We start from the raw sequence: 24217 nt of genomic DNA on the forward strand, positions 1-24217 counted from the left end.
GTAAGGCTGAGATAACACAGTTGGTTAAGTACTTGCCACACAAGCATGAGGACCTGAGTTCGATCCCCAGAAGCCAAGTTAAAAAGCCAGATGTGAAGATACGTACTTGTAATCCCAGCCATGAGGAGATGAAGATGGGTGGATTGAATCCCTGGGGCTCACCGACAGCCAGCCTAACCTATTCAGCAAGCCCCAGGCTGGTAAAAGAACCTGTCTCAACAGACACGGTGGATGGTGCCTAAAGAAACACGCCTGAGGTGGGTCTCTGGCCCCCGCGTGCCTGTGCACCCACATTCATGTTCACCTACCTGCACACACCTGATGAACAGGTACACACGTAGAAATAAAGTAACATTAGGGACCAGAGAGATGGCTGGGTGGTCAAGTGAGTTTGTTCCTTTTCCAGAGGAAGGACGTGGGTTCGGTTCCTAGCACAAATCAACATTGTTTGTTGCGGTCATCATTTTGAGGTCTCAGTCTAACCGGGATACCTTAGACGAGTGAGTGTGGGGTGGGAATGGAGCTCCACTTGCTGATGGGGACGCCCTTTGAAGGAACTGGGGGCTATTTAGGCACAGAAGATAGAGAAATAGACAACAAGGGGTGAGGCCAAGGGGAGTGATTCAGCTCCCAGGGAGGGTATCCATCAGACTAGAGGTTGAAAACCACCTGAGCTGACTGGGCTGTCATTCTCCATACTAGGTTGGCAGGATCAGAGAAATCTTGGTGGAGGAAGCCTGGATGAGTTAATTTTGAGTTTCTACACATTGTTTATTCCGACCGGACTCAGTTCCCAAGACAAGGTGGGAAAGGAAATGGATCGAAGAAATTAGGAGGCCAGCGCGTCACTTTGGAAAATCATCAGATTTACCCCGGGGTTCCTGGAGTGTGGCACTTAGCGGCCGCACCTGGGAAACCCCGCTGCTATGGAAACGGAAGCGGTTGACCAGAGGGTCTGGAACCGGTTTGGGGGAAGGGAGCAGGATCCGTTCAGGAAGTGGGCGTGGTCTCGGTTACCACGGCATCGGGAACGCTCAGGCCGGGCTTCAGCCCAGTTTGGAGGCCAATGCACCTCCCACCCTTCGCATGGCACCCAAGAAGGAGAAAAGCACCCCGAGCACAAACTCTAAACTATGGGAACCCTCGCTCATAGCTGCACACTTGAACCAGGTGAGTCTTGCCTCTCAAGTCCCCTCAGCCCAGGCACCAGGAGCCTGGAACACCTTTTGCTCTCCCATGTTTTTACACTCCCTCAATCACGCAGGGTGTTCTGAGCAGCAGTGGGGGATGCTCGACAAAAGAAGAGAACCAGGGGCCTGGGGATATAGCTCAGTGGGAGGGCTGGGTGAGGCCCTGGGTTCAATTTGCTGCACCAGAGGAAAAAACAAGACAGGAAGGGAATCTCTGCCCTGCAATTTCAATAGGGGATGGCTGTGTGTGTGTGTGTGTGTGTGTGTGTGTGTGTGTGTGTGTGTGTGTGAGAGAGAGAGAGAGAGAGAGAGAGAGAGAGAGAGAGAGAGAGAGAGAGAGAGAGAGAGGAGAGAGAGAGAGAGAGAGAGACTGGGAGTGGCAGTGTGACTCCTCAGGCTCCTTTTTCAAGGAAGGCTCCGAGACGATGTACCCCACTTGTACTGGGGCTGTTACCTTGCAAACTCTTCCCTTCCTGTTTGACTATCTTGTCAAAGCATCTGCGGCCCTGCACACAACTGTATCTTAGTAAGTACTGAGTGTAAACAGGACCCAGGGTGACACCCTGTAAAACTCGAAAGGGACCCAGAAGAAAGTGTCCTTACGGAAGGGCTTGCCCTGTTTTGTTTTCTGTTGCTTTGATAAACAACCATGACACAGAGAGGAAAGGGTCTGTTTCATCTTACTGTTGCAGTCCCTCACTGAAGGAAGTCAGGGCAGGAACCGGAAGCAGAAACCCTGCAGGACTTGTGCTCTCCGACTCTGGCTCATGCTCAGCTAGCTTTCTTTTTTTTTCCGGGCGGTGGTGGCGGCGGCGCACGCCTTTAATCCCAGCACTCGGGAGGCAGAGCCAGGCGGATCTCTGTGAGTTCGAGGCCAGCCAGGGCTACCAAGTGAGTTTCAGCTAGCTTTCTTATACAACACTGGCCACCTGCTTAGGGGATAGTGCCTCATACAATGGGCTGGACCCTCCTACATCAATCAACAGTCAGACTATCTCACAGAAGCGTGGTGGCAGGCCCCTCTGTTGTGGGCAGTCCCTCAACTGAGACTCTCCAGGATGACTCTTGGCTGTGTCAAGTTGACAGCTGAAACACATTAGGACACTCCCCATGCCACTGTATCAAACATTTTCATCTGTGGCTGGACAGAAAGCTCAGTGGTTAAGAGCACTTGTTTTTGCAGGTGACCTGGGTTCAATTCTCAGAACCCACATGATAGCTCACAACTGTCTGTAACTCCAGTTCCAGTGGGCCCTACCTCTGTTCTAGCCTCTGTGGGCACCAAGCATGTATATGGTACATATATGTAAGTACAGGCAAAACATTCATACACATGAAATACATGTATCCATATATACATATATCTTCATCTATCTTGAAGGTGGAGGAGACCAGAGGAGCTAGCTGCTCATTGCACATTGCCACAAATGCACACAGCAATCTATGACTCAAATTAGAGGGTCCAGCTGCATACAAGTCCAGTTCCAACCACCTCTGCCCACCTTCATTGAGAACCCAGGGGCTTCCGACACCAACAGGTAGACAGCCACATCTAGGCTCTAACGTTTCTGCGTCCAAGTCGGCATTTGGGAAAAGAAAAGGCATTTCTGGAAATTCCAGACTGTCATTTGGAACCTCTTGCAAAAGTGGAGAATGGGTTTCGTTTCATTTTTCATGTTTTATATAGGGGTGTATGATTCACTAGAGAGTTTGTAGTTAAGAAAAGTAAAATGGACCTTGTGCTGTCCTGCCAGGGAAGGTTGCCTATTTATCCTTCTTTTCCAATGCTGTTGTTTCTTTCTCTATGGAAAGTAATTCTATCTCATAAAAATTAGTCCTGGTGAGCCCCATGAAAAGAGTCTGTGACTCCTGTGAAGTTTCTGCTGTGACTTCATGCATCATTACTATAACTCTTCTGCATGGTTTCAATAATGCTAGGAATGAAAGTGTCAACTCCATAACCCCCAGTTACATTCTCAATTTCTCAGAGATGTTTGTCAAATCACTCTGTGACTGTATCCTTTTTTTTTTCTTTTGCAAGTCAAAACTAGCCAAAATAATTTTCTCCATTTTGTTTTTTGAGATGGTATTGGTCAAGTTGAGCTTGGAGTGAGTGTGGCTACCTGAATTATTTGCTGCTGAACCATGGGGTTGGTGGAGGCATCGGCATTAGTCTAGTACTAGAAGCATGAAGCTATGATTTTCCTAGTTGAACCAAAAACCTATAGGCATTGCTTTTTTCTTATGATTTGGAATCATGAAATAATAATCAGACTTCTTGATCCTGTTCAAACAATATAGGTTCAATAAATCTTCTATACTAATAGATATAATTCCAAGTCAAAGTAATATGTAGCTTTAGCTATGAAGTAAAGACTGAATTTGCCTAAAGATGACAATGTGTGTGTAAATTCTTTGTTGATAGGGTTTGGTAAGGAGTTATTTATGTACAGCTATATATGCTTGAGTTTGCATTTGCTAATGTGTGTATTGAGATGGGACATAGGAGACAATGTGATGATTCTCTGGTATTCCAAAAGATAGTTTTCACATTACTTCATTAAAGAATCCAAATCAGTAGTTTTTAAATTTTCCTAGTGCTTTTTCTAGATTGTGTGAAAGGTTTGTATGTGCTTAATGGTGGAAATGTTAAGGCAACTCCATGTAGTTAAAAGGGAGGTTTATTTGGGGGTTTTACTTACAACAAGTAAAGGGGTAGGTTACAGGGTCCAGGAGAGGTGAAGTGCAGTCCAGCGGTGTTCTCCAGAGAACTCTGCTCAGTCTACCATCCAACATCCAGGATTACCAGGAACCAAGAGAGCCAGCACATCTGGATCTTGGGTCTTAAGGGTTCCTATCTCTGCCCCTCCTCCAGGGCAGGCTATAGGTAGGCATGACAGTTATGGAAGCCTCAATGGGGGCAGTACTTCCAAGTCAAAGATGGAACAGCTACCCACTACATGGGTTTTTCTCCTTTGCTTTGTTAATGTCCTAGATGGCATTGAATATCCTATTTTAACTTTAGGTCATTTTCTTCTCTCTCCTAGATTTACTAAGGTATAATTGATAAGTCAAAACCATGCATGTATATATTAATTTCCATATGTTGAACCATCTTCCTATCTCAGGAATAGATCTCACTTGGCCACAGGATATGGGAGCCTCTTCATGTACTGTTGAGATTGCTAGTGTCCTCAGGCATTCTTGTCAGTGCTCATAAAGAATAGTCTTATAGAGTTATTTTTTCTTGTAGTAGTTGGTCTTTGGAAATATTCTGCCTCTTCAATATTTTGGAAGATTCTGAGGAGAATTTTGTTTTATTTATTTTTATGTATGAGTGTTTTACCTAAACATATATTTGTGTACCATATCTGTGTCTGAAGAGGCCAAGGTATTGACTCCCCTAGGACCGGAGTAACAAATGGTTGTAGCTGCTATGTGGGTTCTAGAAATTGAACCCAGGTCCTCTGGAAGAGTAGCACTCTTAACCACTGAACCGTCTCTTCAGCCCTAAGGATAATTATTAAAATTAAAGATGCAAATCAAAAGTCACAGTAGCAGTGACTTAAAGATATATGTGCTCATGATTTACTTTTGCCAGATAACTTTAGATTTTTTGCACAGCATTGAGTTGCTAGCTAGTATTTTTTCACTTAAAACTAAAGGGAAGGTAGTAGCACATGCCTTTAATCCCAGCACTCAGGAGGCAGAAGGAAGGCAGATCTCTATGAGTTCAAGGCCAGCCTGGTCTACAGAGTTAGTTCCAGGACATCCAGGGCTACACAGTGAAATCCTGTCTCAAAAATAAATAAATAAATAAATAAATAAATAAATAAATAAATAAATAAATAAAATAATTAATTAATTTAATTAATTAATTAATTTAATTAAAGGGTTCCTTTTAGTAACTTATGGCCATGAACCTCCTTAACTTTTGTCTCTGAATTTTCTTCATTTCTAATTCACTTTTAAAACACAGTTTGAGTAGTTATAGGATCCTTAGTTGACAGGGTTTGGGTTTTGTTTTTGTTTTTTCCTATCACTTTGAATTTCCTGGCCAAACTTCACATAATTGTTAAGGACCCTTAGAAGTGAAGAGTTAGCTTTTCTCCCACAGCTTTCAGAATTCTCTGTGGGTGCTTTGACCATCTGACCATTGCTGTGGGATGGTCTGTATGTCAAATCTGTTGCTCTGATTGGTCAATAAATAAAACACTGATTGGCCAGTGGCCAGGCAGGAAGTAGGTGGGACAAGGAGAGAGGAGAATTCTGGGAAGCAGAAGGCTGAGACAGAGAGACACTGCCAGCTGCCGCCATGACCAGCGGCATGTGAAGACGCCGGTAAGCCACCAGCCATGTGGCAAGGTATAGATTTATAGAAATGGATTAATTTAAGCTATAAGAACAGTTAGCAAGAAGCCTGCCATGGCCATACAGTTTGTAAGCAATATAAGTCTCTGTGTTTACTTGGTTGGGTCTGAGCGGCTATGGGATTGGCGGGTGACAAAGATTTGTCCTGAGTGTGGGCAAGGCAGGAAAACTCTAGCTACAGACCATATGCTCAGCAGTGACTTCTAGTCTGTCCCACTTGGAGTCTGCTGAGCTTCAAGGATGGGTAGTTTTGTCTTTCCTCAAGTTTGGGGGATTTTCAGCCATTATTTGCTTAAATAATCCAGCCTATCTGATTTTCCTGGTGCTCCCATATGCACTCCCCGGTCTGCCTCATACTGTTCGTCTAGTTCCTTAGGCTACCTACGTTCACTTTCCTTCAGTCTTTCCTTTTTTTTAATCAAAGTAAAATTATCAAGACAGCAGACTAGGAAGCCCAATGCCTGTTTTCCACACAGAAACATCAAACAATAATAATGGGGGTGGTCCAAAATTAAAATAACCCCTGAGAAAGTCTAGACACTTTCAGCCAAAGTGTCAAATCAGCCAAAGATTCAAGGCAACAAAAAAAGCAGTGGTGAGCGAGACTTTCCATGGCCATTTAATTCTCATTTGCTGTATTGGGTGTTGTGGCCGCAGCATGGTTGGGACCTTCCATCCTGGTCTATGCTCTGCTTTCAGACTGCATATTTTCGAATAGTGTCCAGGCTTGCCGATTTTTTACACTGCCTGCTCCCGGGTGTGGGCAAACCCCTCTAGCAGAGTTTTTAGTTCAGTCTAGTTTAGTTGCTGTGTTTTTCAGCATAGGGGCTTTATTGCTTTCTATTTACAAGTACAATGTCTTTGTCTGTACTCTCCTTGGGTTCAAATGTTCCTTTTCTGACCCTCTTTAGTTCTCTCATCATATTAAGACAGTTGTTTAGAAACATCTAGTAAACTAATGCATATATTTGTTAATGGAGATTTGTTATTTATTTATTTATTTATTTATTTTTTTTTTGGTTTTTTCAAGACAGGGTTTCTCTGTGTAGCTTTGCGCCTTTCCTGGAGCTCACTTGGTAGCCCAGGCTGGCCTCGACCTCACAGAGATCCGCCTGGCTCTGCCTCCCGAGTGCTGGGATTAAAGGCGTGCGCCACCAACGCCCGGCATTTGTTATTTATTTTAATAGGCCATGTTTTTCCTGTTTCTTTGTATGTCTCATGTTTAATCATAAACTGAGCATTTGGAAATTTGCAAGCATTTTAGGGTTTGTTGATTGGCATGGAAGAGTTCAGCACATTAGGACATATCCTACCCTTTGGTGGCAATCCATGATTAAGTCTCAAGGTTTTCTCAGGCTAATTCTGGCCTCCATGCTGGCTTGTTTGCAAGCTTTTAAAGTTTCCCCCCAAATATCCAACTGCTTTTAAATGTTTTAGCTTCCCAAAAAGTGTCACAGCATCTTTCTCTCAGAGCCATTAATGTTCTGTTGTTTTCTTCTACCCATAATCCCTTTCCCCAGGGATCTATGGCTCTTAATTCCCTCAAAGCTTTCATGTGTTTGAGCATATCACAGCCTCCTTCAGCTCTGCCAGCCTGGGTGCACACTGCTCTGTTCTCCCTGGATAAGTTCTGGATCATAGCAGATATAATCAGCGCCTTGTGCAACCTATAGAGAGATCCAAATAGAGGTAATTTCTGCTGTGCTCTGGGGGCCCAAGGAAAGGAAATGGGAGGGACCATCCAGACAGTACCACGCCCACACCATCCAATGCAGCAAACTAGAATAAATGCTCCATGAAACGCCTCGCTCACCACGGCTTTGTTTGTTGCCATGGATCTTTGATTTCACTGACTAGTTTCTTGAGGGTTATTTTAATTTTGAGTTTTCACTTTTTCCCCCCTTTCCATTGTTGTTGTTTGCTGTTTGCCTATGGAAAAGAGGCGCGGTGACTTCCTCATTTGCTGTCTTGATAATTTCAGTTTGATTCAAGATATTCTTTAACACGACTCTTTTTGTTTTTTTTTTCCATTTACTCCTTGCTGAGCCTACAGCAGGTGACGCTGGAAGAAATGAATGGCAGTTTTATTTGTGACAATTTATGGGATGTTTCCAGAACTTTTCAAACAGCACTTTTTTTTCAAACTTTTCAGGTATTCCTCATAGGAGCTTGCAGGCTACACGCAGCTTCAGGATGTCTGGGACATATATTTCAATTGAGATTTTGTACTAGAGTCAAAACTTCTGTATCAACACAAAGAAAAAGGTCTTTGGTCTCAGTGGAAAGGCTATTAGCAAAATGGGAAGGGAGCTTTTTGTTTTTGTTTAGATATAACATGCTTGGACAGTGGTGGCACACGCCTTTAATCCCAGCACTCAGGAGGCAGAGGCAGGTGGATCTCTATGAGTTCGAGGCCAGCCTAGGCTACCAAGTCAGTTCCAGGGAAGGAGAAAAGCTACACAAAGAAACCCTGTCTCGAAAAACCAATATATATATATATATATATATATATAATAAATACATAATAAATTATATACATAATAAAAAATAACATGCCTTTCTCCCAAAGGTGTTCATCAGAATACCAGTAATCTCTGGAAATTTGAGCTGCTTGGGTTCTCTCCCAGGTGAAATTTGGTTCAGTATTTTGGTGAATTACAGTAATTTAAATTATTTTATATTTTGATGTTATCTGAGGAGAGAATATCTTTTCTTTTATCCCTAATTTAAATTGCCTCATTTCTCTCTATAGCTAAAAGCAGGCATATAACCTATAGAACTGCCTATTGAAAGAACACTAAAACACAGGAAAAGGTTGTGGAAACCCATACATCCCTTTACCTACCCAGAGTTCCTGCTCCCATAGTCATTAATTTCACTGTGGAATGATTTCAGACCACAGATGTCCAAATTAGAAGACTAGGCCACCTTACTGCCATTTAGCTAATGATTATCACAGTTTTTCTTTTTATTAAACCTCTAGTTTTTCTTTAATATAAGTATTTAAGAATATTTATAAATACCTAACCTATTGACATCCTTCCTGAGACACAAAAGCCTTGCTTATAGTTTGTATATTTTCATAATATTAAGTTCTAGAACCAATGCCCTCCCCCACAAAATAACAGGATGTATGAGATGAGATGTTCTCAAGTCTGCATGCCTCCTTAGAAGTAACTCTAAGTTGTAAGTAATTTGTAAGAACTAACTCTAAGAGGAATATTTTAAGTAGACCTTGCAATTTAAAAGCAAAGAAAAAATTGGATATGAATTATTTTTAGATTAAATTTATTTATTTATTTTGATTTATTCTGATTACAGTTTTCCCTCCCTCCTTTCCTCCTAGCCCCTCCTTCCATCTCCCCTTCATCCCCTCTCCCAATCCACTCACCTCTGTTTCTGTTCAGAAAGGGGCAGGCCTTCCATGGGTACCAACAAAGCATGGCATACCAGGTTGCAGTCGGACTAAGCAACTCCCCTTGTATTAAGACTGAGCAAGTCAACCCAGTATGAGGAATAGGTTCCCAAAACCCAGCCAAAGCATTAGGGACAGCCCTTGTTCCCATTGTTAGGAGTCCCACAAGTAGACCAAACTACACAAGGGTCACATATATGTAGAGGGCCTAGGTCAGTCCCATGCAGGCTCCCTGGTTGTCAGTTCTGACTTGTGAGCTCCTATGAGCTCAGGTTAGTTGTAAAAGGAAAAATTTTCCTTTGGCCTCTAATGTCAACCTCTATAGCATTACTATGAGGTGGGCATCATTAGAGTAGAATAGTTGTTTAAAGAAAGGCTATTGGGGTCCATTTCATTAGTACTCAAACCTGAGATCCAAGTGTTCCTTAAGGCAAAGAAACAATTCTAAAAGCGCACTTGCTTTATCTGAAGCATCATCCTTCCTCCCTGGAGACTCTTGTCCTCGGACTTCCCATTTGCAGCACTTTCTATTGAGACGCAGCTCTTGGTGTCTTCCTGGGACTGGTAATAGAAACCCTTGAGTTTATATGTTGGGATTTCCATCTGTGAAATACATATTTTTTTATTAGGATAACTGTTTCTTCTTTTCAAAAGAGTGTAGGAAAGTAGTTCTTTGCCTACCTGGAAATATGTGACTCTCGCTGGTTGCACAGCCCCAACTGGGCCCTGAAAGTCTGGGGTCTCTGTCCTTTTCTCAGCTCCCCCTTTTCTGTCCCTGACACTGTCATTACTACAGTAACCAAGCATCATCTAGAGTCACTAGTCTTGTGATTTACCCTTGTTTAGGCTCTGAGTGCTCTCCATCTTTTCCACCATTCCCCTTCCATTGCTTCTTCTCCATGCTCATACCTTCATTACAGCCCAACCCCACACCTGTAGACCCTTCCATTTTTAAAAGAGCCCCAATACTCACTCGACATAGAATCACCTAGTTCTATTAATTAAACCACTTCATTTTTTAACCTCATATTTCCTAAATACCGCTCACACCACAGTAATTCCCACCCCAACAGTACTGGTGGCCATCAATAATGACTTTCAGCCAAATCTAATTCATCTGCTTTCTTCAGCCCCCTCTAGTCTGTCACAACTAACCTTGAAATGGAGTTGCTGTGGGTAAAATAGTGTCTTCATGGCACAGCTCCATAAAGAAGGTGACAAGATGCTGGAGGAAGCCCAGCTCCAGCACCAGATACACAGGTGTTGGATTCTGTTTCTCATGCCGTAGAATGGATGACCTAGAATGAATTTCTCTTACCTCTGAGCCTTGTTCTTTTTTTTATGTGAACATAATAATGCTTCAAATATTTTTATGAATATAAAATAATGCTTATTTTATAAACATTATCTATAGCATGTAGCACTTAGCCTTCAGTAAATGTATTCACTCTCCACCTCTCAGACTTTCATTCATTTTGGTCTTCTTGGTCACAGTGAATCTCCACATCCCACAACTAGTCTTATCTATTATTTGGAGCCTTTATAGGACATGCCTCACAGTAAGCTTTCTTCTTACTATTTTTAAATTATGTGTATATGTGAGTCTACGTGTGGATATACGCATGTGAATGCAGGTACCCATGGAGTCTAAAAGAAGGTATCAGATGCCCTGGAGTTACAAGTTTTGAGCTGTCCAGTGTGGGTACTTTGACTGAACTCTAGTCCCCTAGAAAAGCAATGTTCACTCTTAACCACCAAGCCATCTCTCCAGCTCCCTTCCACTTTTGTTTTTTAAAGGGCACAGTAAGCCTTTCTAAAAACCTTGGCTGACATTTACCTTCCCTTGCCTCAGCTTTAGGCTCTGCATTAAAGTCCATGCTTAGTTACAGAATGCCTTATATAATTGGGTATCATTTCATGTTTTATAGAGAGAGTATGAGCTGTTAGAAACCACATCTTACATCCTTACATACACTTCTACCATAACTAGCATAATTTCAGGTACACAACACACACATAAATGATAAATTCCACCACTTTGCTCATTAAATCTTGGAGTACAGTGAGACCTGTATTATGGAAACCAGGACAATTAGCAGACAGAGGGGGTGTGTTCCAAGAGCAGACAACAGAGAGCATTTGCATAAAAGAGCAGTGATGGGAAGTAGCGGGCATGCAAGGCAGCATTCTCTAGAACAGTCAGCTCATGAGTGCTCCTTATTGCACTCTCTTGAGGAATAAGGTTTTCCCATGTTAAAGGCAGGGCCACAGCCACAAGTCTGAAGCCCTCTAGAGCTACATAAAGAACACTCAGCCAGCCAGGGAGCCTACCTTGGGAGGGAGGTGTAGCTCAATCAGTAGAGTGCTTGTCCCACAAACATGAGGACCTAAGGTCAGACTTCCAGAACCCACCTAAAAATGTGGGCATAGTGGCCGAGGTCTGTGATCTCAGTCCTGGGGGTAGAGACAGGCAGATTCAGTGACTGAGGTCTGTGATCTCAGTCCTGGGGGTGGAGAAAGGCAGATTTGCTGGAGCTTGCTGATCCTCAGCCTAGCCTAATAAGTGAGCTTCGGGTTCAGTGAAAAACCCTTTCTGAAAAAATTAAGGTGAAAAATGACTGAGGAAAACAGCCAATGTTGCCTTCTGACCTACACATGCACACACATGCATACACACAAACCAATGTGCGTGCATATATACACAAATGCATACAAATACATATACAATACAACACACATACACAGAAAGAGAAACAGAGAGACAGAGATCCTCTCTCAAAATAAAACACATACATCGCAGCAAAGCCACCGAATTGTGTTACTGTCCTCAAAAGAACCCCTCAACTTTCCATTTCACTTTGCAGAGACATTTCGTCTGCCAGCTAGGAGGCATGCAGGGAAAGTTCTCTAGAACATTTATTTCATTGCCTCTCCTTATTACACCTTGGTGGAGAAATAATATTTTTCTCTTATTAAATGTAGCTCAGTGACAATAGCTGAGTTGTGAACATTCAGGAAACAGTAAAAAGCTCTCCTGGAGTCTTGAACAAAGCCTGTAATTCTTATAAAGGTTTGCAAAGTGGCATTGAGCTCAAGATAGGCATTGCTGAAATATTAATACCCCAGATCTCTTAAGTAAATAACATCATAGAATATATAACACTGGGATGATAATAAACCCAGGCTAAGTAAATTTTGAGGGGTAAATGTGCAATTGAATTGAAGTGCTTAAAGCCATTATAAGCGCAGTCTATCAAAGAGGGAAATGTGTTTTATTGGTTAGAACCCTTGAGCAATTTCTAAGAGGTAGTAAAGGGTTTTCTTTTTTCTTTTTTTTTTACTTTTTTGATCCTAAACAGTAAGCTATTTCTCATGTTAATGTGTATTTAAGACTTACTGGAAATACTCATAATATGAGCTGAAGACTGATGTCTGGCAGCAGGCATATTTCTGAAATTGGGTTGGTTTTTACTACTATATTTTTGAAATATGCCTTCATTGGTATTTACAAAACAAATTGCCAGTTCACACAAAGGTTGTTTTTATAAAAGCCAACGAAAACAACCGAGCCGCTAGGAAGAATGTTAAAAAGGGAAATGGACTTTTCATAACCTCACATTATAATTTCTCCTTTTGGACAAAACTGTATTATTTGAATGAGTTTGGAGCTGAAGGGAATTAGTATGTCAAATTATCCCGCCAGGATGTTATGTGTGATCATTTTTATTGCAAGTGAAAAAGCATTAAATACAAGTAAAAAGAAAACATTGCCAGGGAGTTTGGCAGCATCTTAGGAAAATGCGAGTGAAGAAACGGTGGCAGTTGATCAGGGTTCCCCTCCGGCCATGGAACCCGTCACGAGCTCCCAGTTCCCATGGTATCCCGCCCAGTGTTCCTAGTCCAGCTTCTTGTGGCATTTCTCTGCTCATCCATCTTCTCTCCCTCTACTCGAGGAGAACGGCTTCTGCAATGGCCCCAGATACGTACAGACTGGGCTTCCTGCCTCCAGCCAACTGCTTCTCATACATACCCTCTCCTAAAGGACTCAGAAAGCAGCTCCCGCCACACCTTGCTGGCACTCGCTGACTTGCCTCCTTTCAGTAAACTTCAGTAGTTGGCACCTTTAACAGTTACCTGTTTGGAATTGTGGCCCTGTAATTTCAGTGTAACCCTCTGAATGCCTATCCTCTTATGCTAGGGATCCCCAGACACCCAGGCTCCTAACGCTTCAGGTTTGTTCTCTGCTGACTACAGCATCTAGTAGTGATGGCACAGAGCAGTCCTTCCTCCCAGGTAACCAAAAATACACTGACATGTTGCTGTCTTAGCCTTTTACCCATCTTTGGCTTTGAATTTGAAAGTCAGTTGCAGCCTACAAGTCATGGTAATGACTGGAAGATGATCTGCAAACCTCAGTTACTACTGCAGGGCCATCCTCATATCTCCCCCACCAACATTAAAACCATGCCTGAGCTGGCTTAGGGCATCCAACACAAGAGAAATGCTACCTTGCTTAATGTGTAAGGCTTCACACATCCAAATCCCAGCCCTGTGTTGTGTCCCCGCCGACTATGATCTTGACTGAAGTGGTTCGTCACCCAGACCATAACAAGAGCTAACAACCCTGCTGCATTTCCAAGTCTTCTTCTCTAGTCCATAATCAACTCTTCAGTGTCTTGTTGGCTTCACCTCTGAAATCGTCTAAAATCTCTGCTCCCAGCACTGTCTCTCTCTCTACTGTGCCTAACCCAAGCCACAGCCATTTTTTTGGCCAAGGTACAAAGTAGCCAAGACTATCACAGCGTTGTCCGTTCCTCCTAGCCTGCTGTCTCAACCTCTAGTCTCCATAAAGCAGCCACATAGATTCTCCCAAATGCCAGTTGGGTGTTTCTGGTCTCTCCTGACTGTTTCACCCTGTTACCTGGCCCACTGTAACCACACTGGCCTTTTGGTTGATCCTGAAGCCATCAGAAAACACATGAGTGCTTTGAACCTTGTTTTGCTGTGCCTGGAAGTTGTATGAGCAATGCTTTGCCAACCCTCCTTCAGGTTGTGCTCTGTGGATGCCCTGCTGGAAGGACAGGACTTATACCATGAATTGGATCATTATCTCAAATACTGTTTTCCTGCTACATGAGACCAAGCTCTGCGAGGGCAGGGACTGGCTCATTCACTGGGGTCTGCCAGCTCCCTATCTAGTATGGAGGAACTCAGATGTGTTTGCTTAATGAATAGCTGGTAATGTTCAATGAGAAGGAGATCTTGGTGACAGTATCATTACTATATAGAGTAGCAACTCAATAAATGCATGACAATGGATGGTACACTTAACCTGTATAAATATGCATAGTTATTTCTAATGTCACTTTATACGTAAACTTCAAGCTCAACATACTCACAACTGAACAAGTCTCCCCAAATCCTTATGCTCTGTCTTTGCTGCTTTGACTATTTTGCTCAGTATCATCGAAATTACCCATGTGACCCCAACATGAAAATGACCAGCAATTCTTGCCTGTTCTTTGCTTCTAACCCTTCAGTTCCACCTCACTATTTTTAACCAGCACAATTCCAATAACCTCACCTCTCCCCTTACCTGTCTTCATCCAGCAGTGAATGAATATACAAAATATTTTCACAGTCATCCTATGTCAATCAAGACACATATAAAAATATAAGTCAGTTTTATTCTCTAAGCTGTATCTTGGTAAATGGCTTGTCAGATGATACGGCTTCTTGATTATTGTTCATCAAATTATTCTAATTTCAGAATCATGTGCTGACTTTTAACTGGTATAGTCTTGTTTTTAAGTTGGTATAGTCTTTTGATTGGCATGACTTTTACTAATTTAATTTTTATAAATTAATTTTATATTTGTATTTTAAAATATGAATGTTGTGGTGTACAAAATTTGTACTGTATAAATTATAAATAATTTTTACATATTTTGATCACTCTGAATTCCCCGTGTTGGTAACACAATGATACTAGCATCTGGGACTGAACACATGAGACAGAGTAGTCCACTGTAGAGGTCTGACAGCAAACCCATTCCTGTACAGTTATTGAATAAACAACTAGTATTTCTCTTAGAATTGATAATCTGTTTTGTCTTGTTTCAAATTGTGCTTCTTACGTCTTTGTTTTTATGTATTTTTTCATATTGTTTCATTGTTTAGGTTAGCATAAAGGGTTCATTGCAGCGTGTTCATACATCTACATCATTATAGTTTGATGCCATTCATGCCCCTCCTCTTCCCCCTCGCAGCTGGTCCCCTTCCTTTTCCCAGTTATCCCCAACTTCCATTTTCCTAGTACATGTGTGCCATCACTTCCTCTATTTCTCACATCTCTTCAATCTCTTCCTCACTTCTCATGATCCCCTTTCTGGTTTCATGATCCCCCCCCCATACACACACACACACACACACACACACACACACACACACACACACACACACACACATTTTAAGCCTAGTTTCTTCACATGAGTGAAAACATGCAATGTTTATTTTTCTTAGTCTCGTTTATTTCCACTTCACATAATGGTTTCCAGTTGCTTCCGTCTTCCTGCAAATGTCATGATTGCATTTTCCTTTAGGGCTGTATAAAATTCCATTGCCTATATCTACCACATTTTCTTTATCCACTCACCTGTGAATAGATGTCTAGGCTAGTTCCCTTCTATAGCTGTTGTGAATGGTGCAGCAATAAACATGGGCATGCAGGTGCCTCTGTAGTACCACTTTTCTCAGCATGATTTGTTAAAGAAGCTTTCTTACAGTGTATGTTTCTGACAGCTTTGTTGAAAATGACATGGCTGTAGCTGTTGGGTTTGTTTCTGGGTCCTCTATTCTATCCCTTTGTCTTCCTGTCTGTCTTTGGGCTGCTACCATGCTGTGTTTGGCTTGGGAGTGTGATTTGAGATTGGATACCTCCAGCATTGTCCTCTTTGCTAAGATTTCCTTCGGCTAATTGAGATCGTTTGTGTTCTCATGTGAGTTTTGGGATTTGTTTTCTTGTACTGTGAGTAATGTCAATGGGAATATGATGGGGATGACATTGAATGCATAGGTTGCTTTTGGCAACACAGCCATTCTCACAGTGTTTGCCCTGTCTATCCACGAGCAAGGGAGGTCTTTCCACCTTCCAGTTTCTTCTTCAGAGTATTAAGTATTGTAAAGTTCTCACTGTAGAGGTCCCTTACTTGCTTGATTGGAGTTATTCCTAGGTATTTTATTTTTCTGAAGCTGTCAGCAATGCTTTCCACTGAGTTTTTCATTTATCCATTGGATTTTATATTTCCAATAGTTCTATTTTTTAAATTTCCTTGTTGAAGTTTTCTTTGCTGCTGAGTTTTTTATCAAAATTGATGATTTTTCTCAATATTTTTTTTCTACTATGTTGTTGACTTTTCCCTCTGGGTCCTGGACTAAATTCATCTGCCTGTTCATTCATCCCTTTTTCAGGTCATTGAGCACTTTTACCAGAAAAACTTTGAAACAGTCATTGATAATGAGACTTGTTTCAGTGTCTGTGAGTTCAATAGCTAAGGGGTTGTGATCTTTTAGAGGAGTCTTGTTGCATGGCTTCTTTATGTTGATTTATGTCTTTGTGTTGTGATTTGCACATCTGTTTGTTTGGATATTTCTTCTGGATTTGAGGGAAGATTTTACTAATGGCCAGCTTACTCATGAAGGTGCAATTACCAGTACCATTCTGTGAGAAGGAAATGGACTGTGTCAATGGCAACACTAAACCGTACAAACTATAGAAGCACACTTAAAATCAGTTACAATTTATAATCTCATCACTGGGGACCCCAAAGCTGGAACAGAAAACTACTGTGGGCTATGGTATGACCATGAACATTATTTAAGGTAACTGTAGAAATAGTAAATAAATGAGAAAAGGTAAGAAGATGTATGACTTAGTTTGGTTACTCTTGCTGTGATGAATCACCATGCCCAAAAGCAACTTGTGGAGGAAAGGATTTATTTCTGTCATAGTTTCACATCAGTTCATCATCAAAAGCTGTGACAGGACAGGAACCTGGAGGTAGGAGCCAATGCTTCTTACTGGCTTGCTCTCCCATGACTTGCTCAACCTGCTTTCTTATAGAACTCTGGACCAGCAGTCCAAGGGTAGCTCCACCCAATAGGCTAGGTCCTCCCCCATTGATCGCTAATCAATAAAATGCCCTAAGGGGTTGTCTCCCACCTGATCTTATGAAGGCATTTTCTCCTCTCTGATGATTATACCTTGTGTCAAGATGACTTAAAACTAGACAGCACAATGTTGAAGGGAGAGAAAAAGAGGAGAAATGGGTTAAACAAGGAAAAATGGGAAACAAAGAGAAGAGTGTGATGATGAGGAAGGGAAAAGAACAAGAAATTACGAAGACTTAAAAAGGGGAAAAAACAGTTCAAAAACAAAATTAGATAAATATAAGTGTAAAAAAACACTAAAATTTTAAAAATTAAAAACATAACAAAATACGTTTAATCAAAATACTACAACTTATAGGAGCAGGAAGGAAGAAACAAAGAGGGTAAAAAAAGTTAAAAAGAAACTAAGATTAAAATATCTTAGTAAATGTATAAATTAGGTAAATGTATAAAGAAGTATAACAACATTTGAAAATTTTTTAAATACAATAAAGTAAGAAAGTCAGGTAAATATCTAGAATAATCAGCTTTTATTGTCAACTGGACATAACCCAGAATCTCCTAGGAAGAGATTCTCAATGAGGTTGTCTATGTTGGGTTGGCCTGAGACATGTCTGTTTGGGACTATCGTAAATAAGTTAATTGACACAGAAAAGACCCATCTCACTGTGGGTGGCACCATTCCCTAGGCAAAGGGTCCTGAACGGTGTAAGTGGAGAAATACGGCTGACTACAAGCAAAGAGACAAGCAAGTGCATATGTACTCATTGCTCTCTGCTCCTGACTATGGATGTGATGTGGCTAGTTGTTTAAAGTGCCTACCTTGACTTCCCCACTGTGATGAACTGGGACCTGGAATTACTAGATGAAATAAACTGTTTCCCCCTAAGTTGCCATTGATGGGGTATTTTATCACAGCAATAGAAAAGAAGCTACAACAATATATTAGAAAAAAAAAAAGTAGATAGAGAAGCATTTTTCTGGGTCCTTGAAAACTAGCATTGCCAGTTACATGGATGGGGTGGGCAGGGTCAGTTAGATTGTGGACTTGTCTTTCCTGTGGTTTCTGCTGTTGCTGATTCTGTATTAGGCGAGTGCCTGATACCCACGAATGCTGTCTTCACCATGACAGTTCTTCATTGTGTTCCTGGAGCCTCTGCTGGCCACATTTAGCTTTGCAGTCTGGGATTGAGCAGATTCTCTCACTTTGTTGAGACCTCAGATCATACCTCTGGGGTGGCTGTCTTAGCTGGAGGTGTTTCCCAAGTACATTAGAAAGTGTAAACAGTAGCCATAGCACTGAGATGTGTGCAGGTAGTAGATCTGACTTCATGCTAAAGGGATTCAACTATGGATACCAGGCACACCCTGGTAATTCAGAATTACTGGCTTTATAGCAGTGAGGGACATTAGGTGGCTCCAGAATTCAATCCACCTACCAGACTCAGGCTCAAGTCTGTCAAACTCCAGGGCAGGCACTGAAGAGAGAGCTCAATCTGTTAAATGCTTACCACACATGTATGTACACACATACACACACACACACACATACACACACACACACACACACACACACACACACACACACACACACGCATGTGCACACCAGCCCTCCAGGGAAATTACAAGTTGATGTAATCCATTTCTAGCCACCACTCCAGCCTAAGCCAGTCTTCTGTCACCTGCATCCTTTAGTGTGTCAGCATCCATCCCTCTTTCTCCCTACAACTGCCTCTTGGGCCTCCCCCCCCCCCCCCCCGACCCATTCAGGAACTGAGGCCAGTCAAAATGTCTCACTGACCCATAGATGCTCCCCAGTCTCAGGTCCCCAAGGTAGCTCAGTTTTCAACAAGAGTCTCTCTAGCTGGTGCCTGGCCACCACCCTCCAGGCCATATAGTTTAAGAAAAAAAGATTCATTTTAATTTCTAAAATGTATTGATATTATACATAGGTGTATGGTACATTGTAGCTGGAGAATTTCTCTCCAGCTCCCACCAAGTCCCGCCAGTCCCGGAACCCACTTATAAAATAAACACCTGGCGCTTATATTATTTACAAACTGTATGACGCTGTCAGGCTTCTTGCTAACTGTTCTTATATCTTAAATTAACCCGTTTCTATAAATCTATACCTTGCCATGTGGCTCATGGCTTACCGGCATCTTTACATGCTGCTTGTCATGGTGGTGGCTGGCAGTGTCTCCCTGACCCAGCCTTCCACTTACCAGAATTCTCCTCTCTCCTTAGTCCCGCCTATACTTCCTGCCTGGCCACTGGCCAATCAGTGTTTCTTTATACAGAGCGATATCCACAACAGTACAAAGGTATTAATGCAGCTACACATAAGGCTAGAGAACGACTTTCAGGAGCCGATTCTCTCCTACCATGTGGCTTTCAGAGACTGAACTCAGGTTGTCAGGCTTGGCAGCAAGTGGTTTCACCAGTTTCCTAAGTCTGAAAAAGGGATTTCTAGCCAGCACTCACCCAACTGCTAGAGGAACCACTGTTATCATCAACACCTGCCGCTGGATTTGAGGCTCATGGGGACTGTGGGCTTGTCCTGAGGGCAGAACCGCCAGCTTCTGTCTGGTCCACGTGTTAGAAGTCGCTCTAGCTTCGCCTCTCTGTGCCAGGAACCTGTAAAACTGAAGCTGTTCAGCTTAACCTTCTGCTCCTGTGTCCTCTTCATCCCCTGCTATTTCAGAGCATCCTTCTACTTCCTTCATGGATTTCTGAAGCTCTTCTTCAGTTTCACTCCTTGGCTAAATCCTTGTCTGACTTTCTCCATCTCAAGCTCACTCAGAGGTAGCCTCTAGCCACTCACTGCCTGATGCAGAAGCCTCAACTTCTGTCATGGTTGATTTGATTAGTTTCATATGGACAGCCAATTTATATTTCTTTCTGGTAAAACTAAAGGTATTGCCATTTTGTTAGATTGTTTTCATAAATTAAGTCTGTTTATTTCTGCTTGTGTGTGCTCTGTATCTCTCAGCTCAGGGCTCTGCGTATCTCAAGAAATACTCAAGGCTTGCAGGTCCTCACTCTGTGTTTGCATCTTCAGCATTCTTCTAGCTATACAATGAATCTCCAGCCTTCCTGTCCCCACACTAATCTTTTATGGAACCCCACATTTCTCTGTAATCACCAATACAGGGTGGAATATAACAGGTGCCTTCCTGACTCTACCGGCTCAACAGACACCATTTTGCTAGCTTTGGAATCTTGAATTTTACCTATTAGATCTGATTTTAGGTATGATTAGAAGCAGTTGGGGTTTAATATATCACTGCTTTGACATGTTTCCAAGATGTTGCTTTGCCAAAGCTAAAACTGTATAAAAATGTAATGTGTCGATACACATACAAATGGTGTCTTAGGGTTTTTATTGCTGGAAGAGACACCAGGACCATGGCAGCTCTTATAAAGGAAAAAATTTCACTGGGGCTGGTTTACAAGTCAGAGGTCTAGTCCATTGTCATCATGGTGGGTTGCAGGCAGACATGGTGCTGGAGAAGTAGCTGGAAGTTCTACATCTGGATCAGCAGGCAACAGGGGTAGACAGTGAGCTACTAGGCCTGGCTTGAGCTTCTGAAACCTCAAAGCCCACCCCTCAGTGACATACTTCCTCCAACATGGCCACACCTACTCTAACAAGACCACACCTCCTAATAGTACCACTCTCTATGGGCCTATGGGAACCATTTTTATTCAAAACACCACAGATGGTAATGCAGAAGCTCATTCGAGAGCCCCTTTCCTGATAATGCTTGCCTACATAATAAATTATGTTAAAAGTTCTGGTGACTTGTTTTAATTTTCCAACCACTTTATTGATACATTTGTTTTCCAATCACTTTGTTTGTATGCCTGTTTTCTGATCACTTATTAATATGCTTGTTTTCTAAACACTTTATTGATCTACATTGATAAAAAAAAAATATTTCAACTGCTTTAATGAGGAACTGATTTGCAATGCCCTTTCAGTTTCCTTGGTCAGTTGCACATTTGACTTACTGGAAACTCACGCTTCAGAAAAACACAACACCCACTTTGATATTTTTGGAAGAGTTTTGCCTGCCCAACTTTAGCATCACCATCACTGAGCTCAATTCCTGTCACTAGCAACAAGTCAAATTTTATGCTGACATCAAATTTTATGCCGACATCATTGATGTTAATTTAGAAACATAAATCATTGATGTTGCAGTGCTTTTTATATTCTAAGACAAAAATCTCACTGTGTTGCCCAGGCTGGCCTCAAACTTATGCTCCTCCTGCCTCTGCATACCCTTCCTTCTCAGAGATTACTTGCTAATCTTCTTGTCATTCTTGAAGCCATGAACCAAATCCACTTAATACATGAAACTATTGCTGACATCTCACATTGATGACCATTTTGTCATGTTCCTACCACATTTATAAATATCACAGTTATGGCTACCATACTTCTTAGAGGTATTATACACGGTGTCCTCTTCCTCGACTGTGGACTTCTCATAGATAAGGACTAAATAATGTAATCTTTGGGTACCCTGTCCAGAATACAATGTTTTAAATATATTGTCTTAACTAGAGGAAGGAAAAGCAAATACAGGGGTTCTTCAAGTCATTTTTACCAAAATTAATCCCCTCTAAACTATATTATTTCTTCTATCCATTATTTGTATTAAGTTAAAATAAATAATACTACAGGCTTATTTTTATAATGTTGGTATATTACAAACCCTATAGTATACTATTAAGATGAAGAAACAACATTCATTCAGAAACTGTGCAAGACAGACTCTACCATAGGTTACTCCATGCTTTCCCAGCAAATACCTACTGCTCTGAGAGTTAACACTGCTCTGACTTCTGGCACCATACAAATGATTTACTTGTTCTTGAATGTTCCATAAATGGGCTGATACATAATATGTTCTTTTGTTCAGTGCAAGGTCTTTGAGACTCATGCATGTTTCTGCATAGATAACTAGTGTTTTCTTTTGTACTCCGTGTATAAATGCCTTGATATTTAAAATGCAATCTCTTCATGTGGCCCTTAGGTTATCTCTGTGGGAGGGAGCCATACATCATCCTGGTACAAGCTTCTCTTTAACTATATGTACTCACTCTCCATGGGCAGATGTTCAAGACTAGAACTACTATATTGCAGGACAAGCCTATGTTTAACTTTAGTAGCTACTACCTTACAAGTTTCCGAAGGAATTGAATCAATCTATTCTTATTAGTAATTTATGAGATTCTAAGACATCTGTCAAGTTTAATTCCATCAGTCTTCAAAATTTGATTTATTTTATTTATTTACTCTGTATGTTTTGGCTTGCACAGAGATTAAAAGACAACCTGGGTTCTCTCCTTGTACCATGCGGGTCCTTAGGATTGAACTCAGATCATCAGGCTTGTCAGTAAGTGTCCTTAACTGCTGAGCCATCTCCCAACCCTCCATCATTCTTATCAGAACATTTCCCCCCATATCTGTCCTAAAACTGCTTTTAGTTACTCCTCAGTTGAGTCCCCTCTTTTCATTCTGTGACTCTTTCCAGATGTTCTGACCCCAGCTTTCTACGTGTAGACCCTGTGGTTTTAGAGATGGGGATGTTTGTCATCTACGTCACCCTCTCCTTTCTGCACACAGTAAACAAAGACTTTCCACAGTCTGTAGCACAGGGCTCTGATGACCGTGGGGAGTCACCAACCATAGATGTATTTGCTGAGATTGGTATTAGAACCCCTGGACTTGAAACTACAATTTAGGCTGTGTTTTCCTCCGTGGATTCACTTTCTAGTCCCATGAGTCTCATGAGCATATTTGCTTCCTCGAAGCTTTAGGGTACCTCCTTGCCTTGCTCACCCATTTCCTTAGTACCATCTCATCATCACAGCTAATAACAAAAGCAGAGCGAGGGAGATGAGAGGAAAGCCCCCCAGCCTGTGGTTTGGATCATGTCTCCATATCGTACTTTCCATCTGTATAACGAAGAAGTGAGACAAAATGGCAAGGAAAATAATCTCACCGCAGGAAAACGTATCATTTTAGATCTCACTGTGTAGCCCATTTTCATATCCTTTGTGGCAGTTAATGAGTTCCATCATCCAAGGTCAGTCCCCAGAATTCCCTACTGTTAACATGTCTCCATGCAGAGAATGCCCCATTTAACCTCACTTTTGTCTCTAAGCCAGATCTTACCCATGACAAATCTGTCTTCTACTTCCATTGTAACTCAATATTTTGGTAGGGAAACTTACAAAATGATTTCTAAATGTTTAGATAAATTTTGTTTCCTGGTTTTCCATGTCTTCAACCCTCACCATCATTTCTGTGTGTTTTTGTTATTCATTTTCTGTTAAATATAATTATAATGTATGACCTGGGATGGCACAGGCAATAAAGCCATTTCTCACTCAGTATATATTGAATACAAAAGGCACCTCCCAAACTCTTGACTAAACTCATTCAGTTTAGTAATATTGAATTTACCCGCCCCTCTATTCCTGTCAACTATTTAGTGTGCTGGTGAATGTGTCACATTTCTCAGGGCTATGACACAGTACCCAATAAAGGCCATTTAAGGATGAGAGAGTTTATTTTGCCTCAAGAATTTGAGGGCTCAGTCCACCATGGAGGTGTAGGTGTGGTGGTAAGGACACCTCTGACTGTGCTGGCAACATGAGGCCACCAGTCCCATCACATCAGAGACATGAACAGAGAAGAAGGCCAGTGCTCAGCTGGTGCCTTAGTGAGGGTTTCTATTGCTGTGAAGAGACACCATGACCACGGCAACTCTTCTAAAGACAACATTGAATTGTGGTGGCTCCCTTACAGTTCAGAGCTTTGGTCCATTACTATCATGGCAGGAAGCAAGGCAGCTGGCAATATGGCCACATGCAGACAGACATGGTGCTGGAGCTGAGAGTGCTACATCTTGATCTGAAAGCAACAGGAAATGAATTGAGCATATATGAGACCTCAAAGCCCACCCCAACAGTGACATTACTTCCTCCTACAAGACCAAACCTACTCCAACAAGGCCATACCTCCTAATAGTGCTGTTCTCTATGAGCTTATGGG

General features: G+C 41.8%; 1 protein-coding gene across 3 annotated transcripts in view; it reads left to right on the forward strand.

The window, feature by feature from the left end:
* The first annotated feature begins 936 nt into the window (after window positions 1–936).
* Window positions 937–24217, forward strand: part of Spag17 (sperm associated antigen 17) — a 236522-nt gene continuing 213241 nt past the window's right edge. For 2 of the 3 annotated variants that reach the window (XR_013052267.1, XM_076574716.1), the window contains exon 1: window positions 986–1170. Coding sequence is in view for 2 of the 3 variants with exons in the window: in XM_076574716.1 (XP_076430831.1) it covers window positions 1087–1170 (84 nt within the window). In the remaining variant the exon portion in view is untranslated. Of the gene's footprint in view, window positions 1171–24217 lie in introns of all 3 variants that reach the window. The other variant, XM_076574715.1, reaches the window with a different exon arrangement.

The sequence above is a fragment of the Peromyscus maniculatus genome, chromosome 6 (assembly GCF_049852395.1).
Source record: "Peromyscus maniculatus bairdii isolate BWxNUB_F1_BW_parent chromosome 6, HU_Pman_BW_mat_3.1, whole genome shotgun sequence".
NCBI lineage: Eukaryota > Metazoa > Chordata > Mammalia > Rodentia > Cricetidae > Peromyscus > Peromyscus maniculatus.